A 22,899-nucleotide genomic window follows, 5' to 3' on the forward strand; every position below is an offset into this window, starting at 1 on the left:
TACTATCTTACGATAAACTTGTTACCCCCTGCTGACGTAGAACTTGTTTTTGACTGTTCCCACATTGCATGTTGTTTAGGGATGAGACGCTACTGTCAACAGAAACTAATACTTACGCCGTGGTTTCCGCCGCTTGAAGAGGATGTTGAGTGTAAGCCACTAACTACATACGAACCTGAAGCTTTTATGGGAAATTGTCACATATCTCTCTGCTTGCGCCATTTCCTACTACCACAATCCTATAGATTGAAGGCTTCCAAATGATTTCCTTAGTAGTGATTATCATCAGCTTTGTTCTCAAGGGTATGACTGAACCCAAAGCAGAGTGGAAACAATGCCACACACCATTACGCAACCGCAATGACTTGAAACAAGCTATAAGGATTCCCTTTGTGTTGACCACACACAGTGACACATGCTCAGATAGACGCCTGAACTTTAATTGAACATTTACATCACCAGAGGAAATGGGTTTGTATGGTTGATTTGTATTTATAACTTGTCTGTGCACAGTAATATTGGTTTTTGGGATGGATCTGTTTGTGTGCACTGTCTGCAACTCGGACACGTTTGCCTCGTTCCATCAACTGGGAGTTTTCCCATGATGCATTAGCCCAAGGGTACAGTCAGTTAGTGATACCCTGCTGGCAGCTGTCACAGGAGTGTATGTGTGAGATGATGACAGAGAAGCGAGCTGAGACAGTTTCTCTTGTTGCCTCTAAATAGGAATAATAAGCTCTTGGTCCTTATCAGAGCATCGCTGTTTTCCGAGAAATCCGAATGGCATCCTGCGGTTGTTTGTCACCAAGACGACACCAAGACAGTTCACAATCCAGGTTATCTGACGACTATGTCAACAGCTCAGGACCTTACACGTGTCCATATTCTCCGCAGAGCGAGCTGCTGAAGCATATTCTGCATCAATTATGTGCTTCGGGGAAAATGCCAAGTTTATAAATAACATTTTGTCGGGTTATTTTCTTTTCCCTTTGCTTTCTGTTTGTGTCTATAAAACCATAAAAATGAGACTGAGCGCCGGATACCTACGTCATGAGCCGAGGGGCTTTGATCAGTAAATGAGCGGAGGATGAGTCATCCTATTCATTTAGATTGCCTTACACTTTTACACAGGCTTTTTTCCTCATCAGATTGCCTCATACTCTGGATTTTCTGGTGGCATCACTTTGGGTGGGCCCCGAGTGCAATTTTAGGTGTCATTTTTGGCTGCTTTTTTTATTTTTAACCCAACATGCAATCATCACACTACAGCACTGTTTTTTTTCTGAGTTGTGACAGGTGATTTTTTTCATCTGTAAATAGGTAGAGACACAGATGCAGAAGCAGCCCACAAAAATGAGATTTTGTGCACACATTTACGTCAGTGTCCTGCAGAAATACTCAAATGAACCTTCTGGTCCAGACCATACTGCGTTTCCATTCCTGGCCAAATGAATTAAAAATGACACAAGATATTTAAATAGACAAAGTTTGACTCCTGAAACAGATGGTCTGGACTACATTTAGATTTTCTTTCTCTCTCTCTCTCTCTCTCTCTCTCACACACACACACACACACACACACACACACAGGCTATATGCCCTTGGCTGCTGTAATGTAAATGAATTAGGGCCTTTTATAGAAAAGAGGTTCCTGCTGGTTTATCCTGCTGCCATCTTTGCCAACCACGCACCATACATGTAACACTTGCCATCAGTAATTGGGGACTTAGCGGCGTTTCAACCCCACGATACTTAATTTTATGAATCCGTCATAGGCAGTTTCACAGACCCTTGAGTGGGAAATGTAACGTGTCATTCTGGGAAAGAGTGAGGGGAAAGACTGAGCTGCTACTGTTATACAATTTCTCAATGGAGCTCAGAGTGTAAAACTATTATCCAATTTTATAGAGAGGGCTCCAGTGGAGCATAAAGCGCTTAATGTTTAAAGACGCTCACACCATATGTCTCGACTAAACTTTTATTGAAATATGATACAACACAAGAAATATTTCTGCAAAAATATACCCCCAATCTTCATAAGGAATCTCTGATTAAATAGGTTACAACAAAATGGCATAATATTAATATGGGATCATTTGTGATTTTATAACATGCAGGAATATATTAGAAACTTAAAATAGTATATAAAAAGTATCCGTAAGTGCAGACTGGCTGATAAAAGTAAGCTTACAGTTTAAACAGTAATGGACACAAGTCAATATTACCAAATAAACAGAAGTTCTTTTTCCAAATGTCAGATTTTCACACCAATCTTCAGTTTGTGTTTACATGTTTTTTGGGGAAGATTCTGACACAGTTGTACTGTGCACACCCCTTTGCCAAAAGAGCATTTTATTTCGCAGCACTCCTCTTCCGTATGCTTCTTTTGGGTCTGTCGTTCTCACCGTCATTCTGTGGATCTCCCTGCAGAGCACAGAACACATCATGTACATATTCATCAAATATATAGTATGTTTGTGTGTAGGAAAGTAAAATATGATGACTAACCAGGACAGAGAAAGCTCCAGAATTTGAATTCCTCTTGGGTGGCTCGCCCTTCACCTGTCTTCTTACTCTAGTCACCTGGAAGTGAAACAGAAGAGGGATGTTCCTTAACATTTCCTGTGAGGACATCAATTTATTTCAGCAAAGAGATTATGATGAACGTTCCCCAGTGCAAAAGTGAAAGGACATTGTCTGAATGAGCCATGTCAACGAACAAATTACAGACCAAAGTGATCCAATAAAACCAAGTAAGGTGGCCTTATAACTCTGCCTGCACATCCGGCCTCTTTGCCCCAGCTGTTCCTCTGCTCGGGGGTTGCCATGGAGACTCACCTGTAGGGGGGTGGATGTCTTGTCGTTGCTAAGTAGGGAGAAGGAGCCGACGCGGGATTTACGCTTGGTCTTTTTCTTATTCGCAGCTTGAGCCAAGTGTCGCCTGGACCTATCAGCCTAAGACACCATAGACACAGGGATTAGTGTACATTGATACAGCCTGTGTTCTCTCTTAGAAGCCACTAAATTAGAATTTGGAAAACACACAATTCCCAGCCCAGATTGTTGAACATTACGTGATCAATTTCCGTGAACAAATAATGTGGTTTCTGTGGATCATTTCTGTATTTCAGCACATACAGATGATTCAGTATGACTAAAGCTTCACTGGACCTTTTGGCAGCAGCAGCCACCGCTGTAAACCAGTCCCCCATCTTCCCCCGCATTTGGCTTTTGCTCACTCTGACTCCGGTGTGACTAACAAGAAGCGGTTTACCTGGATGAGAGTGTTAGGGAAGCCTTTGACGGAGACAGACCCGGGCAGGCTGGACTGGCTCAGGTGGGTGGGACCCCTCCGCTCCAACTGTCTCTTACGTCTGAACAAAACCTACAAGGGTGAGACAGTCACAACCACATCCACAAACCACAGAGGGAAACAACAACTTCTGCACGTCGCCCTGTGTGGGAGTCTTTATGTGAGGTGGATACTGAGTGGAGCACATTGTCTTAGTTTCTCATCCTGTCCTTGTCACAGTTAGGCAGTCAAACTCAAACATTAAGGGGAGGAAACGGCAAAATGATTATTGTCAGTGGCTCCACCATTTCCTGCATTTCTCATTGATCTGCACATAAACGAAGCACTGCTATCGATCCACTCGTTTTCCTAATAAATGGACTGTCACTTTGAGAAACAACAGGTTTCAGTTTGCCAATTAGGAGTTTTGTGGTAAATTTATAATGGTGCCGCAGGGCCTTGACTCCATCGATGCTTATTTCCCCCTTCCAAGTTATAGAAGTGTGGAAATAAAAAGATTGTTTCCAGTATTGGATAATAACTTTCTCTTTTTCCATTCTGTTGAAAACAAATAACTCTAGCTACAAAATATTTGCCCCGCAATCATTTGCGCCGCCATTTAAAGTGCTTAAAGTGATTGCCGTTGACCTACATTTTGATGATTGTTTTAGTTTTCATTGTGGAACGAGCTTTGTGGAGTATTTGAGAAGTCGCTGCGGCACAACAGCTGTTCAGTTTGGAGTTGAGGGATGATTGCGATATGCATATGTTATTGTAGGGATGCATGCACACATTGATAGTGTGTGTAAGGGACTTCAGAAACTTGTGTTTAGCTTCTATTGTCAGATAGCTTTGTCACAATCACATGATCATGACCATCACCACTTGAATCAGAAATATAGTTGTCTAATTATTCAGTTTGCATAGATTAAAGGTACAATGTGTAGGATTTGGCAGCATCTAGTGGCAACAAACTGAGTACCCCTTCGCTCACTCTTCCCTTTCCAAGACTGTGGTACCGTGAGTCGCCAAGTACAATATCGCGGTAATGCCGTTGACCTCGCTCAGAGGCCATCCTTACCATAATAACACTAGTTTAGGAGCAACGGAAGTCACACGGCGGCTAATGGCACCACGGTTTTGCACTCTGCGGCTCACGTTACCGCAGTTTCATAAGTGTGTCGAAGAACTACGGTGGCCTTCAGGTAGCGTAAAAACGCCAGAAGGCCCAGTTTGTGTTTACCGTGTTCACGAGAAGAGTCCATATAAACGCCTCACGACTTAACCACTTGAACGCTAAGCATATGTATACACGACTTCATATGTTGTAAACACGAGCTCACGTTTTTCATTTGAAGACACCACACTGTATACACTAATAACTAAAACTTTGTTGTGAATATTATATTCCATTTCTGCTAATAGATCCCCTGAAATGTTACACACTGTTCCTTAAACATAACTGTGTTTTGTGTTCTATCACAACCAACCTCTCCTTTCCACACCATTTAATTCCCCTCTATTTCTTTGTATCTGCCTCATCTTTCTAGTACCATGATGTCTTTTCCCTTCTCATATTTCTGCTGTGTCGTTCCTATGACCATGCACCAGACTCTGTCATGGTAAAACCTGCTCTGAACTGGAGAGCAGGAACTAAAAGAATCAGACTGGAGTAGTGTAGGAGTAAGTGGTGGCACATACCAATTCTTCAGTTAAGGGTAGCGCCCTCTGCTGCTTCTGATCATCATACTGAGGAGAGGAAGAGGAGAGGATCAAGAGTCAACACTGATGTTGTTGATATTCTTACACTGCAGCATAATTCAGTACATATAACACTAGCTACTGATTGAAATTCTGGCCTGTGCTTTGTTAGTTATTATTGTGTTATTGTTATTAATGATTATGTGACCTTTTAGTAATCTGGTCCTTAGTTTCACTGTATGAAAATAGACTCAGACAAACCAGGACATATTGTCCTATCTAATAAAAAGTGTCACAATTTATGTCATTACTTGACAAAACAAATAATTCTTCAGCACCCAAGTCATCACATTACTGGCTGGGTATTTTTTGTGCGTGTGTGTGTGTGTAGGATATTAAGCTAAATTCAGCCTCCATCAAAACCTGCCACAATCCATCTGGCTTTCTGCTATTGCGCACATTATGTGTTGACGAGTCCCACAAATTACTCATTTAATGTGTTCCGTTAGAAACACAAGTGACCTCTGTGGAAAACTCAAGTAAACTAAACCAAATGCAGCCTCTTTAAAAAGATGCTCCATCGGTTATTAGTTAGTCCCCACCACATTTGAAGGTCACAATTGCGCTCGCTGTAATTACAACACAAAATAACTGCTGTAGAAAAACACATATGTGGCACAAACTCCCTCAGATGGAACAGAATTCCCAGCGAAAAACTCTCTTTCATGTCTGGGTGAAAATCCTCCTCACCCCTCGCAGCTGTCCAACCCGTTGTCCAGATGAGGGTGATTACTTTGGATAGAACACGAGGAACGTCCACAGAAAAATGCTGACCACAAGTTTAAAGTATAACAGCCGCTAGCCACATGAAAAAGCCCAAAAAAGGCAGCTGAAAGGTTTTGTTCCACAGAGGGGTATATTTTTGGTGTGGTGGCTGTAAAAACCATTACAATGAGACTTTGTTTCTGTTAGAAAAAAAAAGTATATGTCTCCACAGGTCAGGGTTTAGACTGTACACGTCTGCTGCCACCCTGACACATACTTGACCACTATTATCGTCACAGCCGAAGGAGTCAGAGTGAAGTTACATTCCAGCAGAGTTACAGGCTTCCTTTGACCCAAGCTACTGCATAAACACTGACCACACTATGTCTGAGCAAAATCAGTATGCTTCTGGGCATTTAAACCTAAATTGTAAAAGATCATTATTCTTTTTCATGAATTATACTGATTGTTAAGGTGCATCCTAAATGATTTCCCTTATTACATCTATGCAAATCACATGGAGGAAATGTTGGAAGCAGATGAGTTAAACACTGATTTTTAAGCTTTGAGTCAACAGAGATGTGGCTTGTACAAAAAGACGCAGACATTCTTCAAATATTTTGTAAATTCACTGTAATTTTCAACATTTAAAACACACTATTCTCTTAAAATTAGAATTGAAAGCATAACTTTAGAGATGCAGCTCCACATTTCACTGCCAGCTTGCATTACATAAAGTGCTCTGTGGCATCCTTGCTGGAGAAAATGCTGATTCTTTTCACTTTCATTTGAGAGAAGGGTTAGTTATTATGTAGTTTGGTCCAGCAAACAACATTTTAATAGACTCAAACAGTCTGCACTTACCCCTGTAGTGTCACAACAACACAGATGATACATAATGAACACCTTTGGACACCACTGTCCTTGCCTAACTATCACATCCATCAGCAGTGCGTCTCTTACCTGTCCGTCTGCGGTCTGTCCGCTGACACACAGCTCTCCCTGTGTTACTCCCGAGCAGCCAAGGGTGTATGACAGCAGGCTCGCCTGCAGGCAGAGTACGCACAGCCAGATAGTAAACCCCATGATCCAGGCAGGAACTCCAAGTGTTCCCAGCCCCTGTCAGCTCCCTGCTTTATACTCTCGGCTCTGCTAATGGGGAACAGATGCAGGGGAACGGGAAGGCCATGCCAGCTTCACGCAGACAAACAGCCCACCACAAGCCTGTGCTCTACGCCAGCCAGTGGCCTGCGGTCCTGCAGAAACATGTCAGACATCTATGAGGGGCCTCCCCCTTTTAAAAACTGCCCCCCCCCGCACCACTAACCCTTCTCAAAGAGGAGGACATTTTCCACTTATGCCTGCATTGTAGCTCCTGCCAAAGTGTGTGTGTGCCTCTGTGTGTAAATCAGAGAAAGCACAGAGAGAGAGGAAACTTGTGTTGTCAGACCTCTCTACATAACAAATGAAAAATTGGTGGTTTGGTTCTTGTAATGTCTCGAAGAAATCCTGCATTATGCAGCGAATTAGTCTCCTGGCTCAGCGTAGATGAATCTCTTTCCTTGTGCTTTCAAAATGTATACGTACAGCGGCTGTTTATGCAGTTCAGCGCTGATCCAAACACTTCAGTAAGCCTTTTTTAGAATTACAGTAATTACTCCCTCAGCAGTGGAATATACAGCCGCTATCAACACCGTCAATCCATCTTTCAGCTTGCAGACTTGTGTTGACTGAACACTGGCAAAGGATTGTCAGATGCGTAAAAAAACCCCATTACAAGTCTATTAGGGAAATGATCATTTGGGGAAGAAAAACCTGAACACAGAAACTTTATTTTCTCCTTAAATTGTACAGTATGTTTTACATTACCTGGAACGCACGCTGAGCGGGTTATACAGCCTACCTCTGTGGGAGTTTATATGGCCTTTAAAACAGCACACCATAAAGAATGCATCTCCTAATGGGGCATGATATAGATGAATAGGCACCCTGTCTCAAGGTGTATTACAGGATGGAAAGAGTGAGTGAGTGGGAGCGAGAGAGACGGGAATCTGCTGGTCTAATGTCTTCAAGCCTCAGGCTCTGGGTCACAGAGGAATTGTCTCCCGCTAGGATTGGAAACATGCGCTGCTGTGAAAATTGTGGAAATTAAATGAGTTTCATTTCCTGTCCAAGACAAGCCCATATATATATATATACCACTTCCTTGCCCTGTAGCATATCAGTGAAAGATGTTGCTTCTTACTCAACAAACTTGAAAAAAAGATTGTGAAAGCATCTCTGGCAATTTCCCAGTGAGTCACAGCTTTGAGTGGGGAGAATGAACGATGGTTATTCATCTTCATCCCCCAGCTCCCAATCTCCTCCTTTTTTTCTCTTCTGAGATATGTTCGATTGTTGTTGCAAACTTGAGCGAGACCACTGGCTAGACGACTAATGATGTGAATTCATGAAAGGGATGTTTAGTCAGGAGACAAAGGAAGGGACGAGTGAAAAATGACCTAAAAAAAACAGCAAACACTGCTTTACTTGGCAGCCGATCCAAAACGGACTCTACCAAGTGGACCAACCCGATCTCATGGGAAGGTCGCCATTTTACTGGACAGACCAAGCAATTCATTTCACTACTGTCAGTCCTATTAGGAATCACAGTCTGTACTTAAGTTTAACAAAACATCAGATGACTTCTTGTAAGACATGCTGAAATCATGTTACCAAGGTTACAAGTTTGCATTAACCTCTCACAAACCACAATGTGGCCGTGTAAAGAGACTGTAATCGCAGCGAGGGAGAGTTATTTCATACCCCAAATCCCTGTTAGTCACTCTACACTTTCAAGTTTAAAGTAACTTTTTAATGCATCTCACTGTGTAAAATTGCTATGCAGAACCGCTCTCAGTATTTGCCCCCCCCTGCTACACTATGGGGAGGTGTCATTCATCAGCGGCTGCTTTGAGCTGCTGTCAATGTGTCTTGGGATGATGCCCTTTACGACTAGCAGCTGTTGACCTTGTGAAAAAAAAAACTTTTTTTTTTTTCATTGCTCGCTGTCTGCTCTGACCAGAGATGAGAAGACAGGTAATTTGCGACATAAATACTTGTAGAAATGTGTTTGTGTCTGCGTGTGAGGTAGAAGCAACAAAGCTGTCTGGCAGCAGAATGACAGACGAGAGAAAACAGGAAATGTGATTTAGGAAACAACATCTGGATTAGGAGACATGACTCATAAAGTAATGGATGTTTTGGATTATGTAATTGAAACATCGGCTCTCTTACGGCCCTATTTGTTAAAGGGTTGGTTCACCCAAATTACAGAGGAACTTTGGCTCACTTTACTCTTCTGGTACTGTATCTATTCATGCAGATAGTTTTGGTTTTATTTGCCCAGATTTTGAGTTGTGGCGCTGAAAGCAATGCTAAAAGATATTCACAGGATTGTGTCTTTCCAGATGTTGTCCCTGTTACTCATACAATCCATATACCACGCTGTGAACAATTTTTTCATCAGGACTATTTCTTTGGCAGAAAATATTCTTTATGGAAACTATTAACATAGTGGGATTAGGGGTATATTACAATATTTGTTTAGTTAAAATGACTAATCTGACCTGTTAAAACTGTTAAAGGAGCTAAATGCAAAATTGGGAGCATTTCTATTGCCTCTCAACAGCTCTCAACACTGTGCTTCCCTGATGACGACGCCGGTCGGGACGGTGTTATCTGCTGTAACTACCGTATGAGAGACATGCAGAGCGGCGGCCATGAGCTAGCCAGTGTGGCACAAAGCACGGAGAAGCTTCAGAAGAAGACTTCATTCTCTGCTCAGGTAAACATTACTCCACTACATCTTTACATAGCACATATTGTAGTTGTTTGATGCTATATTAATACTCTGGATATTGAATCGAAGGTCGTAGGTTCAATCCCCCGGACCGGCAGGATAAATCTGGGTGGGAAAGTGAAAACCGGCACTTGAGGTGCCCTTGAGCAAGGCCCTTAACCCCAGCCGCTACAGTGGAGCTGCTCAGTTGCCAGCAGAACAGACTGTGGTTGTACTGGGCAGGTGTGAATGAGTAACTGTGTCAATGTGTATGTTCCTGAAAAAGAGGAAGAGTGAGTCAGTGAACCTCCCCCTGAATAAATAAAGGTAAAAAAGTAAAAAAAATATGCCTACCAGCACCTCTAGAATGACATACTACATGTTAGTGAGCTTTAGAGGTGCAGGTGGATTTTTAACGCTAGCAAGATAGCGTAAAAGTCGCGTAAGTGACGTCTTTATTCATGGCGCAATTCAAACAGGATCAAAAAAATATTTGTCTCTCGCCGTTGACTACCGTTCATATTTTTTAATGAATATTTTTTTAAATAAGGTCCCATGGGGTCCAACGGAAGGGGCGGGACTTCAGCTCTCTATATGCACTACTCTGCGAATTTGCTTCTAGTTGTGTCTTTCCATTTACTTTGTAGCCTATGCAGTCAAGTTGCCTCTAAAATGTATTTCACATTCTGTCCGAACACACAGTAAGAAAACCAATCAAAGAAACAAAGACAATCCATCTTTGATTTGGAGAAAGTCATGTATTCTCCCCATCACATATAAAATAATTGTGTTGCATCTCAGCTCAGTGCTTTATAGAACAATGTTGCTTTAAATGAAAAACTACCCTTAGCTCTACATATGTAGCCTATTTGCTTCCAGATGAAATGAACCACTGACACAACAGTAAATTAGCCTACTTGTGCATCGAGGGGAAATTTGTCCAAACAGGCCTCCGTTTGGCAACCCAAACTCAGTCATGCTCCAAATAACACTTGTCTCTGTGTTATTGAATTGCAGCTATTGTGTTTGGCAGAACAGAATGTGTGGGAAGGGTAAGGCTTGAACATTGTGTGTATTATGTCGGGTCATGTAACCTCTGGATGAAACTCATGTCTGCCCCTTTCACTCTGGACTGCCTTTAAGGTCTGATTACAAATCAATACTCCTCTACAGCACATTGTCCTCTTCTCTTTCTATGCAGCTGCTTTAGTAACAGCAATGTGAAAGGTGCGAGCGAGAGAAAAGCAGCGAGGCTTTCAATCCTCTCATGTGGAAACAGCAGAGGAAGCCAAGGACGACGCTGAGGAAAAACAGTACGTCTGTGCTGCAATTTGTGTGTTTATCATTGAACAAAGAGGGATTATTGCCTGGCCTCTTACATTTCACTTTCCGTTTATGTGTCCTTGGCTGTTTGAGCATTAGCACACAGACGAGCGCCCATTTGACTCAAAGTGAATCTTAAATATATCATCTACTGACAGTATTTGTCTTTAATCTCACATCTGATGGCCGCCACAGAATTTCACTGAATAAAAAGGCACTCAGCCATCACAGCACTCATTTTCCCAAACCAGACAGATGAAATATGGCTTTATTCCAAATGCAGTCCTTTAGATCCGTCTACAGATAACCATAACTTATCAATTTAGACATCAAAGCGCCCAGGAAGAGAAAACATTCTAGTCTGTAGATAATCAATTAAATCATAACTCACTGTGGCTGGGGGCGCTGCGGAGACGTGCCGTCTCAAGAGAGTCAACACACAAATATCTTTAAAAAAGTGGGAAAAGTAGGCCAAGTGCATGTTGAAACATTTGCTGTTAAGCAGTAGCTAGTTTCATAACGCATCTTCAATTTTTGAGGTCCTTTTTGTTGATTGTCGTTGTCTTTCTCTTGTTGTGAACAAATGCTGCCAAATACCTGTAACCGCTGTAGACCAAAGGCTGGGCGATATGGCCAAAATCTTCTATCACGATATACTGTAGGTCATTTTATATATCGATAACGATATATATCACGATATACCATGTTTTCTGATAGTTTAATAAATAGTTTATTTGAAATAACCACATGGTAAAGCCTATTTTTGGATACTCCTGTATGAATTAAAGGAACAGTGTGTAGGATCTGGCGGTATCTAGCAGTGAGGTCGCAGATAACAACTTCTACCTTGTGCCAAGCGTGTATAGGATTGCTACGGTGGATGACGCGAAAAAACGCAAATGGCCCCCTCTAGAGACAGTTGTTGTAAGAGTAGAGTGCTTAGAGTGTGTGTATATGTGGAAAGTGAATGGTGAAGCAAGAGAGAGAGAGAGGGAGGGAGCGGCGGCGACGGGAGCGAGTAACGTTATTGATTCCGGCCCAAGCATGAAAAGTTAACACTGTTTGAGTTGTCTGTTCTGGGCTACTGTAGAAACATGGCGGTGCAACATGGCGGACTCTGTGAAGAGGACCTGCTCCCTATGTAGATAAAAACGGCTCATTCTAACGTAACTAAAACACAACTCTTATTTTCAGGTGATTATACACTAAAGAAAACATACTTATTGATATTATATTCCATTTCTGCCAATAGATCCCCCCAATTGTTACACACTGGTCCTTTAAATACTTGACAAATGAAAAGTACTGTTCTCATGTAATTAAGAACTTTTATTGCGAAATTAACATAACCATTTAAAGTGATGTTACTAGAGAAAAAATAAATATTTCCAGCTATACACTGACTATGTTTACATGCATGCACACAGAGTAATCAGGTTAAGACAACAGTTTGATTTAACTGATTTAGATCCGATTTTCAGAGAAATTTGAGCTAGTATGCGCTTGTTATTATCAGTTTAGACGACGTAACTGTGTATCACGATATCTTGATATACATCACGATACGATTCCATTGAAAGATGATAAATTATCATATTGAGTTATCGCCCAGCCCTAGAGTTAAGGGCAGCAGCTTCCAAACTTGTGTGAAGCAGAAACAAGTTGTGTTCTCTAAAGGCAGTTGTTCGCAGGTTTCATGGCACCCCCTCTTACCCACCTCTACACACATACACATGCTACCTTTTCAGCTAAAAATGAGATGATTGATCAGTTATAAGAACTTATTGAACCAACAAAACATATGACACTGATGTAACTTGTACAAACATCAATATTAAGTGAAATATGTAGGTCTGTTCTCAGAGTAAGATACTGGTGTATTTGAACTAGCACTGGTTGTAGGCAGGCCACCATACAGGTCATTCTAATGGAATGGCTTTTTTGGCTTTTTTGGATAAGCTTACTTGGCACCATTGCAGCATTTTTTAGCTTTTCCTTGCAGATGCAGCATCCCAGTGGGGGACAGCTAGCTTTCCCTTTTCCAGTAACAGCCATAAGCCAAATAGCTTTCGCTCAAACAAAATGTAAAAATGTAGTAAAACTGCGGAAATTAACAAATCCTGTGTCACCTTTTGCCCATCGCCTAATTTTGGGTACCACTGCTCTATAGGGGTCATTGAAAAGTATATGGGAAATGAAGAAAATCAGCGCATGAAGCGGATGAGTAGGAAATGTGTAAATCAATTGCAGAAATAACTCTCCATGATCTATTTGGTGTAAATGTGTGTGTGGATTATGAAGCTCTCAAATTATAATTTCCACTGTGAGTCTTTGAAAAGATACAAGACCCTATTAGTGATATTGCATATTTACGTAAAGTGCTAATTGATCCCGGCTTGTCAGGTTATTGTCACCGCACACCCACGACCATTGTTCATTCAGGCAGAATACTAAACACGATATCATGGGAGAGTGTCAGACGTAGTATGGGTCGTGCCCTCTCACTATCTCTCATTTATATCCCATCCTCTCTCTGCTCTGGTTACCATGGCAGCAATGAGTTGGATTCAAACAATGCCACTGAGGGTTGAAGCCTTAGACGAGAGGAGAGACCCGACCATGTCTGTATCTGTGTGAGATGAGGTGTGGACCGACTCAGTCTGACGTGTTCGCTGCGGTACGGCTCTCTCCGTCTGCTGCCACACACACATTATTGCATATCATAACCAGAGTACAGTCTATTGTTATTGGGTGAATATGGATCCATAAAGAATGGTGTTTTTCTGGATGTGATGTTCAGATGCAGACATGAACTGAAATTATCTTTTTGTCTTTGTGAAGATGTGGAAATTGAATCTGAAATTATATTATTTGACTACTAACAGGCCTTAAAACTGATTGGGTGTCTTTTTGTCCTACACCACATGTTACTGTAGATGTCTTAGCACATAGGACTTGGTCGTTTTGTCTGCTACTTTGTCAGCATACTAAAAATGTGTGAGTCCTTGATAATCAGCAACAAACCTACTTGCTCCCCAGAGTGGGAGATCATGTTTGCAGAATTTTAATGTGGTAAAAAGTCATTATAAACGTTTATTGTTATTCATGTGCTTATACGTTACTGTGCTAGTTTGTTTCAAGTATAAAAACTCAGTGTCCGAAAAAATGAAATCTTATTTATGCTTGCCTTTATCACTTATTATGTAGAAATCTTCACATATTAGTTATAGGGCTGTGTATTGACAAGAATCTGGCGATACCATACGTATACGTCTCATTATCAGCTAAATGCTCTGCTGCGTTCACCAGCTAGTCACTAATTTTGTTTCTTTGCCATTTGTTGCTGTGCAGGTATAGCGTACAGTGGGTCTATCAAAGCTTGGTCTTTTCTGAAGTCAGCTGTGTGTTGCGTCTTGAAATGAGGTTCATGAGCCATTAGAGCTTTGAGACTGAACAAAACGTTAAAATGGAGGGCCGTAAAACCAAAAATAATTGCTTAAAGATGAATGCTAGTTGTAATGCTGTGGAGTACTGCAGAGTTGGTGATAATTCTCTGTGGGTCTGTCACATAGATGTATATAAGAAGTGGACGTAGTCATTGTGACGTCACCCATTGGTTTGTTGACTGTCATTTTGAAGTTTTGAGTTCGGCATTTTGGCTGTCGCAATTTGGCCGTTGCCGTCTTGGTTATGTGGAACCAGAAGTGACACAAGCGGGTGAAGCTAAGTACAACCGAACGCTGAAAAAGAATTTTTTTGGCGACCAAAATGTTACAATTACCTTCCATGAACTGAAAGCACATTGTGAAAGGGTTAAAGTTCTAAGACAAAAACGCGGTCAACTCCCAGACCGGACAACACCGTGGTAGCGACCTGTCAATCACAGGGTAGCCACGCCCTAAAGCATACCCTGCTTTATTAGTCTATTTGCCTTTAAATGGGACCATAATTTACTAAATGAACATCATGCTGTATTGAAGAAGACTTGAAACTAGCTATTGAGACCATAAACGGATGTTTACAATGTTTACTGAGGTAATAAATCAAGTGAGAAGTAGGCTCATTTTCTCATAGACTTCTATACAATCTGACTTATTTTTGCAACCAGAGGAGTCGCCCCCTGCGGGCAATTAGAAAGAATGCAAGTTTAAGGCACTTCTGCATTGGCTTCACTTTTCAGACCCGGAGTTTGCCCGCTGGTCTGTCACTATGAGTGACCCCTTTCACATTGCACATAGTAATTTGATCCATTGTCAATATAAAAATATTCATGAATGCAGCTTTAATTTGTGGCATTTTGTTCCATTAAACTGGTGCTAGCATGCTTTGAGCTAGCTAACGGATCTGTGGGAAGTAGTGGTTATGTATCTTTTGGACTAGAAGATAAAATGAGTTTGAAGGCGTTTCATTAATTCATCATTTCTTCAGAAATGCACTCATACATTGCTGAAATCATAGTCTGGGCTTAGGGGATCATTCACCGGTGGTTTGTGTTAACAAGTGTTACTAAATCTGGGTGGCTAGCAACAAAAACACCTCTTTTGTAAACAGCCAACTTGGCTGGAGAAAACTATTGGCAAGCAGTCCGGGAAGTGGAGCGGCTGGCAAATTTACTCTCACTCATCCACATTTGTGAAATAAACAGAGGAAAGGAGGGGTGGGTTAGCAGGCTTCTGTGCTGTGACTAATATAGTCTGGAAGGAGATTGACCAGACTGTCAATATGTTGTGGTTTCTAAACACTGGAAGGGAAAAATAATTAGTTATGGGCTACTGGGGGACTAAAAGGAACATCCTAAAGTGTGAGTGCCAATTTAGAAAGCTTTGCACTGTATGAAAAACACAGTCAAATGGGATGTGGCCAGAAAATGTTCATGCTCAGAGGAGCTTTAAAGCTACATGCCAGCGTTCCTCACAGGAATATTTGACCTCCTGTCGTCCGGACACTTTTCTTTCCACCATGTTCATGCATTGCATTTTCTGTTTGTCTTCAAATGCAAATCAGTCTTAATGAACATCTGCTCCAAAGGCATTTTTGCAGCACCTGAGCAAACTGGCTCCATCCAGTACTAACCGTCATAGCTGGGTCGTGTACAGCGTAGCGAAGAGGTAAAGCAGTTGTTTTCCATTATGTGTGTGATTTTCCTCAGCTCCTGCTTTAACTCATTACCCAACCCAGAGGACAATCAGCTCTTGTTTATTAGCTGTAACAGGGAAAATGACTTTATGACTCCCTTTCGCCACTAAAGCCCCATCCACCCTTCTGAAAATGCATTTATCAAATGTAAAAAATTACGAAAGGCCATATCTATTTATCAAATGTAAAAAAAAAAGGCTTCTCTTTTTTCCTCTCTCCCTATAAAATTAAATACCCTTTATCCGCTTACTCCACACTGTGAATAACAGAACAATGCATGGAGTGACTCACTATGTTTGTTTGGTATTTGTGATGCTTTGTTTCCAACACTGGGATGTCCACTTATGGGCAATTAGTCATGCTGAGTGGGCATGAGGCTTCACCTCCACCTCGTCACTGACAAACACAGAGAAAATGTATGTTTATGAGCCGACAGTAGTGGGGGGCGGGGGCGGGGGGTGAGGGGGGATATGTTGCTCATCTTGGCATTATAGTACATAGACAGCAGAGGATTTAACACACACATTATTGAGGGATTAAAAGCAGGAGCTTTAATCCAAAATCAATACTCTGACCCAGAGGTCTGTGGTATCTCCGTCCTTTAGTCCTTTGATAGCAATTATGAATTATTTTCCATTGATTGAGAAATAACTGAATATGCTTTATGGGCTTGTTAACATCTGCTTTATAGCCTCTTGTAGTTTACAAGGTAATCATGTATAATGCTATGCACAAGAGAGGTCAGTCCCTGCTGATGGAAATTACTGTATGCTCTTTATGTCTTAACACATGCCTGTGAACTGATTTTCAAATTAAAGCACACTTACTTTTGCACTATTAAGCATTCGCACATAGTTAAATGTAAAAGGTCAGACTCTAGAATAGCCCATCTTAAATTAAAGGTGAATTAAGGAACTTTCATGTTGTTGCCCTCTAGGGCAGCGAGAGGTAGGAAGGGAAATTATGTTTGAACTACAATGAAGATGGGAGTTGGCACTTTATGGACTGGATTATCTGAGCAATGTGTCTAAATCTGCTATTTTTCTGACTTTCTTATAGGTAACAAGAATCACCCAAAGACAGTTTGCAAGTGTGCAATGGATTATGGGATACGAAGAGTCTCGAAGGATACAACGGCTGTGCAAGGTAAAAGAAGGCTGCATTTAAATGATCCTTGAAGGGGGACACACCTTGCTGGCAACATTTTTATTATGCAAATGTAGAGTTTAAAAGAGACAATCCTATTGATTGGTGGCAAATTTTGTCAGAAGCAGTGGGCTACCTCCACGGCTGAGAAGTGAAGCCAATGCAGAAGTGCCTTAAACTTGCATTCTTTCTAACAGCCAGCAGGGGGCGACTCCTCTGGTTGCAAAAAGAAGTCAGATTGTATAGAAGTCTATGATTTATTGTGATTTATTATTTATTACTTGATTTATTACCTCAGTAAACATTGTAAACATGAGTTTATGGTCTCAATCGCTAGTTTCAAGTCTTCTTCAATACAGCATGATATTCATTTAGTAAATTATGGTCCCAAAATAGACCATAAAGCAGGGTATGCTTTAGGGCGTGGCTACCTTGTGATTGACAGGTCGCTACCACGGCGTTGTGTTTTTGTCTTACAACTTTAACCCTTTCACGGTGTGTTTTCAGTTCATGAAAGTTAATTATAACCTTTTTGGTCACCTGAAAATGTCTTATTCAGCATTCAGTTGTACTTAGCTCCACCCTCTCGTGTCACTTCTGGTTGCAAAAAGCCAAGATGGCGACGGCCAAAATGCCGAACTCGAGGCTTCAAAACGCCGGTCCAAAAACCAATGGGTGGCGTCACGGTGACTACGTCCACCTCTTATATACAGTCTATGGTCAGAAGTGGTTTTACACCTATAGTACTACCTCAGTTGTCTAGTGGTACGGCCTTGAAAAGCTTCCCCCTGAGAGTCACCAGTGTTACCAGGTGGGGACACAGGCAGGTTTATGTATGTAGGTCAATATAGATCATGGATCACTGAGGAGTGACTGAATGTTGAGTGTCGCAGGTGCAAAAGCCCGTCTTCATAGGGAAGTGCATCTGACGCACCTGCTGCCTCCATGAACACAGACACGTCACCACGTTTTAAGTACAGGAATATAATCTCTGAACACATTGAGAGTTTTGTTCCGTTTGTGTCAGAAAAGCCCTCTTTGCTTTCAAAATTATAAATAATATCTAATACCTATTGTTCTGGCTGGCTTGCTGACTGCAATTTAAAATGTACCGTAAATATTGTTTTCTTCGTGAGCAGATGGTACCGGCTATTTTTACCTGATGAAATTCAGTTAACTGGAACATATCATGAATACACATTTTCTAAAAGAGGACTGTTATGTCAGGATACTTCTAGGGCTAAAAACACTCAGCAAAACATTCAACCATCTAAATTATCAGCAGTAAGCATCAGATATTTCAGTCGATTAGACTGTTGTCAGGCCATTAAATAGGCGCTATCAGTCCCTATAAACACCATAGATGTGGGTCAGTAGGAGCCTACTACACCCATTAGTGGGTTTTATCATCTATTCACATGGTAGATCACAGAAAGAAGGTATGAAAGAACACGACAACGACCTCTAGTGACCGTAGTAATTATGACAGAAACAGAAGTGGAAGTCAGGTGTTAGAGACAGTGTTTTTTTTTGCCTAAACCTAAAGAAGTTGTAATTTTTGTTGTCTAAACCTAAGTGTTTTTTGGGGCCTAAACCCTAAAAAGCAGTAGTGTTGTCGCCTCAACCTAAAGAAGCCTTTTTGTTTGTGTTGAAAACATAACATTTCATTCAGTTTTACATGTTAGAACGTGTTGCTTTTAAGTTTCACTTTCAATTTACAACCTAGTAGGCACAGTAGGCCCCTGTTGACTCACATCTATGGTCCTTATAGCGACTTATAACGCCTATTTAATGCCTGATAACAGTCGAATCTGGTGCATATTTGTTGTCAGAATCAGAGCGAGTTCACCACTTTTTTTTCATAGATTGTTTTTTTAAATTTAGAAGAATCACTATACCGTAGTTGAAGTACATGTTATAATGTTGAGTGATTTGTATAGTGCCCCTAAATAACCTTGGATACTTTGGTTATACTAACCCCCAAATGTGTATTTTTATGGCACAAGCCATGACTCCAGATATTTTAGGATTTGAGTTGTTTTTGGCCAATAGAGCAAAATCATGGATTGTTTCTTTCAATGCATGAAATTGTGACAATAATTCACAGAGCAACCAAATGGCAGGTTTTATTTTGGAGGACCCCTGGTGGCTGAGCTTTGCTTATGCCTTGTCATTACCTTATCCAGTGGGTACCCATTTGAGTGGTTAGTATTTCCTGCCTGCATGAAATTACAGTAATAGTACAAATTGTTGCCTATACAAAAAAAGAATCACTGTTACAAGTTTCCCTGACAAAACATCCGTAAATCAAATCTTACTGGCTGCTAACATACAGGTATGATTCATTGCTCATTTATATGGCTTTGAAGGCTGACATTTGGTTGAAGGACGAGATCATATAGTGTGCAGTGAAGCGCTCAGAGAAAAGGGACCTCAAATGCCAACATTCAGACTGTGGAGCTGTAATCTGCCTCCAAAACACTGAATGTCACCACAGACAATATCCACACACACATACACATGTGCGCACACAACACTGCAACACCAGCATGTGACACGGATATAAGGACCAGAATGCTTTGCTCTCCTTAGTCACTCTAAATATTCCACTTTAGGGCTTTGAGGGCTCGGAAAATCTATCACACTTCGCTGATACGTGTTAAGGCACGCCACTCTGACCTGCTGATTACATTTTCACACGGTGGCTACTGAGGATGACTGCATGAATATTCCCTCTGTTCCCACCTGCGAGCTTGATGGGATTATTTAAGTGTGCTAATGCACATATTCTAGACAAATCCCCCCAGGCAGAAATGTTTAACAACACCAACTGTATGTAGCCTTTTCGGAAATAGGAAAATGTTGACAGATAAGCCACAAAATTAAGGGATCATTTCATTCACCTCAGGTCTGTAGATGTAAATGCAGTGTCATACAAGTGACTCAGCAGCAGAGCATAAACACCGGTACTACTGGTGCATGAAGCCTTTAATACGCTTTACTCAAACATGTATGTGACCAGCAGTTGCCTTAAGGTTGCAGAAATGTGCTTGTGACCAGAGGATTGCTGACGTAAAACCCTTGAATGACCCCTCAGTCTACACTGGAGTTACTTAGTGACCTACAATAGAGGACTGGGTTTGTACTGGGAGTGTCCATGCTCAGTAAAGTTGCTTCTCAATCTATCATGTCATGGTGACATCTGCTCTTATCTGCCTCTATAGTTCACCTGATTAAGGTCTGCATTGTGAGCCTTTCCTTAATTTGTTCTAGTGTTACACCAGCAGCATATCCATGTGGTTATATTTCAATGTGTTTGTTTTCCCTGCTCTAACTACATCTTGCAGACAAAGTGATGAAAACAGCAGTTTAACAGTCCAGACGTGTGTTATTTCAATCTCCAAGCAATGAGCGCTGAACCATAATAAGCACACTCATTTTAAAGTGCACTGCTGAACATCAGCGACGCAGTCATATTTGCTCAAGTTAAAGATTTGAATAATCCCGCCTGTGACCTTCTAACAATTATTGCCAAGACCTTATATATCTACACTAGGCTAATTCTATAAGCTAACAGTATATACAGTAGAATAACATTTCTTTAGCTGAAATATTGTCTCACTTATCTCTAAAAGATGAGGTTTAGAAAAGTGACAAGTCTGGAAATGAAAAATGGACAAGAATCCTGACCTTACCTTGTAGCTTTTAGCAGTTTATGTATATGCAACCATGCAGTGCATTCCAGTGTGTGTGAGCGTCTGCTTGAGGTTTAGGACAAATACCTCAGGCTGGGGATGATGGCAATGAGGAGATGAACATGGGTTGACAGAGACACGCAGGAGGGGAGAGAGAGAGAGAGCAAATATTAGAATGAAAAGTGATGCAATTCATCTTTCTGCCAGTCTTTGAGTTTTACACAGCATGTGTGTGAATGTCCGTATGAACTCTGTGCTCTCTGGGCTTAAATATTTGCAGTACATTTGGTGTTTGTATTATCTGTTGAAACTGTGATATGAATCAAATACCTGAGATTACACAGAGAGAGTTGCCACTGCAACAGCATTGTGACTGATTCGGTACATATACTATTATGTAGATCAAGGGTGGGTCATGAGTGAGGCACACAGGTTTCCAGCACATAACTCCGTAATGACTCACAGAGGTGTTTTTGTAAATGAAAAATGGTCTAATAATTAGAATATATGACTTGGAAAAGTTGTCCTGGCAGCAAGCCTATCTGATGTGAAATGCAGCCTTAATTAGACTAAGGATAGAGAGCGCATCAGTCCAGCTTGATTCATAATCTCTATATAAAGTAGCCTGTTATTGCAATTTATCTTGTTAAAAATGTACCTTGTTGAGCAAGTACCACAGCCCAGAAAGTGTTTTTGTAATGCACCACTGTCAGCATTTTTCCAGAAGGTTGTGCACTAATAAAGAGAACAAACAGCCAGGTTTTCTCCTCAGCTCCTCATGCCAGACCACAACTCAGGGAGACAATGGGTTCTCAAGTGGATAGTATAATAGTGTGACTTTTCATAGATAAATAGATAGATAGATAGGGCTGTGTATTGGCAAGACTCTGGTGATACAATACATATCATGATACAGGGGTTAGGATTCAATATATTGCGATCCTGTAAGCAAGGCGATATACTGCGATTTTTAAAATCAAATTTTAGGAAAACTGTCATAAAAAGAACGCATCACCCAACATGTTCTCATCCCAACTTGTAACACACTGACGCTTTGTCAGACCCCTCGGCGTCACTTTTCGGTCGCAGTAAACACGTGCTTAATGTTTTGCATTAAACAGAAAAACTTTCTTAGGATTAGGCAACAAAACCACTTAGTTAGGTTTAGGAAAAAAACAACATAGGTGGCCTATAAAATTACTAAGTTTTTACAGTGCAAATGTGACTTGTGAACACGGGACACGAACAAACAGCTGATTGTAAGGTGAAAGTAAAACGTAACACAAGGGACACAAACAGCGGTCTCCTGGATGAAAGCCATTGTGTTTGTCGGGCCTATCCACCTCCCCTCCAGCTCGCCAAGTGTGTGTCTTTTTCTCTTTAAACTACGCACTTTCCCTGTGCATTTACTGTTGCTTTGGATGGGTTTACATTGTAGTGAATGGAAAGCCCGGTGCTTCTCCTACCGCCATGAAAGAGTGCTTTGTACGGCGGTATTGAACGCTGACGGCCGTGACAAAGCGTCGGCATTGGACGCCCTCGGAATGAGAACGGGCTGCAACACCATATGCATAAAATCAGACAAAAATAAGTTAATTTTTTAATGCAATCAGATCAGTGGGATCTGCATTTAATCACTGTCCCTGCATCTGACATCAGCACTACTTTGAGAGGGCGCATATCTTTGCAAATAAAATAAAGTATTGACTGAGTTCAACTTTGCATGTAAACTCCATCCATCCATCATCTGCAACCGCTTATCCCGTTAGGGGTCGCGGAGGGGCTGGAGCCGATTCCAGCTGACATTGGGCAAAGGCGGGGTACACCCTGGACAGGTCGCCAGACTATCACAGGGCTGACACATAGAGACAGACAACCATTCACACCTATCGGCAATTTAGAGTCAACAATTAACCTGCATGTCTTTGAACTGTGGGAGGAAGCCGGAGAACCCGGAGAAAACCCACGCTAACACGAGGAGAACATGCAAACTCCACAGAGAAAGACCCCAAGCCGGATTC

The 22,899-nt window shown here is 41.4% G+C and overlaps 1 protein-coding gene across 1 annotated transcript; it reads right to left on the reverse strand.

Annotated features, from left to right (window-relative positions):
• Nucleotides 1-1,964: 1,964 nt before the first annotated feature.
• On the reverse strand, nt 1,965-20,971 carry si:dkey-12l12.1. Its single transcript, XM_037757204.1, has 7 exons — nt 20,879-20,971; nt 6,722-7,014; nt 4,994-5,041; nt 3,275-3,385; nt 2,839-2,955; nt 2,509-2,583; nt 1,965-2,424 (listed from the first exon to the last, which is right to left on the reverse strand). Exons 2-7 carry the CDS (start codon nt 6,842-6,844, stop codon nt 2,353-2,355), a joined length of 546 nt encoding a protein of 181 aa, XP_037613132.1. The 5' UTR covers nt 6,845-7,014; nt 20,879-20,971; the 3' UTR covers nt 1,965-2,352.
• Between the last annotated feature and the right edge of the window lie 1,928 nt (nt 20,972-22,899).

Source organism: Sebastes umbrosus, chromosome 21 (assembly GCF_015220745.1).
Source record: "Sebastes umbrosus isolate fSebUmb1 chromosome 21, fSebUmb1.pri, whole genome shotgun sequence".
Classification (NCBI taxonomy): domain Eukaryota; kingdom Metazoa; phylum Chordata; class Actinopteri; order Perciformes; family Sebastidae; genus Sebastes; species Sebastes umbrosus.

Coding starts and splice junctions, on each gene's coding strand:
- si:dkey-12l12.1 (XM_037757204.1), bottom strand. CDS start 6,844: ATGGGGTTTACTATCTGGCTGTGCGTACTCTGCCTGCAGGCGAGCCTG. Junction 2,956..3,274: donor TCCCTAACACTCTCATCCAG/GTAAACCGCTTC, acceptor ATGGTGTCTTAG/GCTGATAGGTCCAGGCGACA. Junction 2,425..2,508: donor CTGGAGCTTTCTCTGTCCTG/GTTAGTCATCAT, acceptor TGTGCTCTGCAG/GGAGATCCACAGAATGACGG.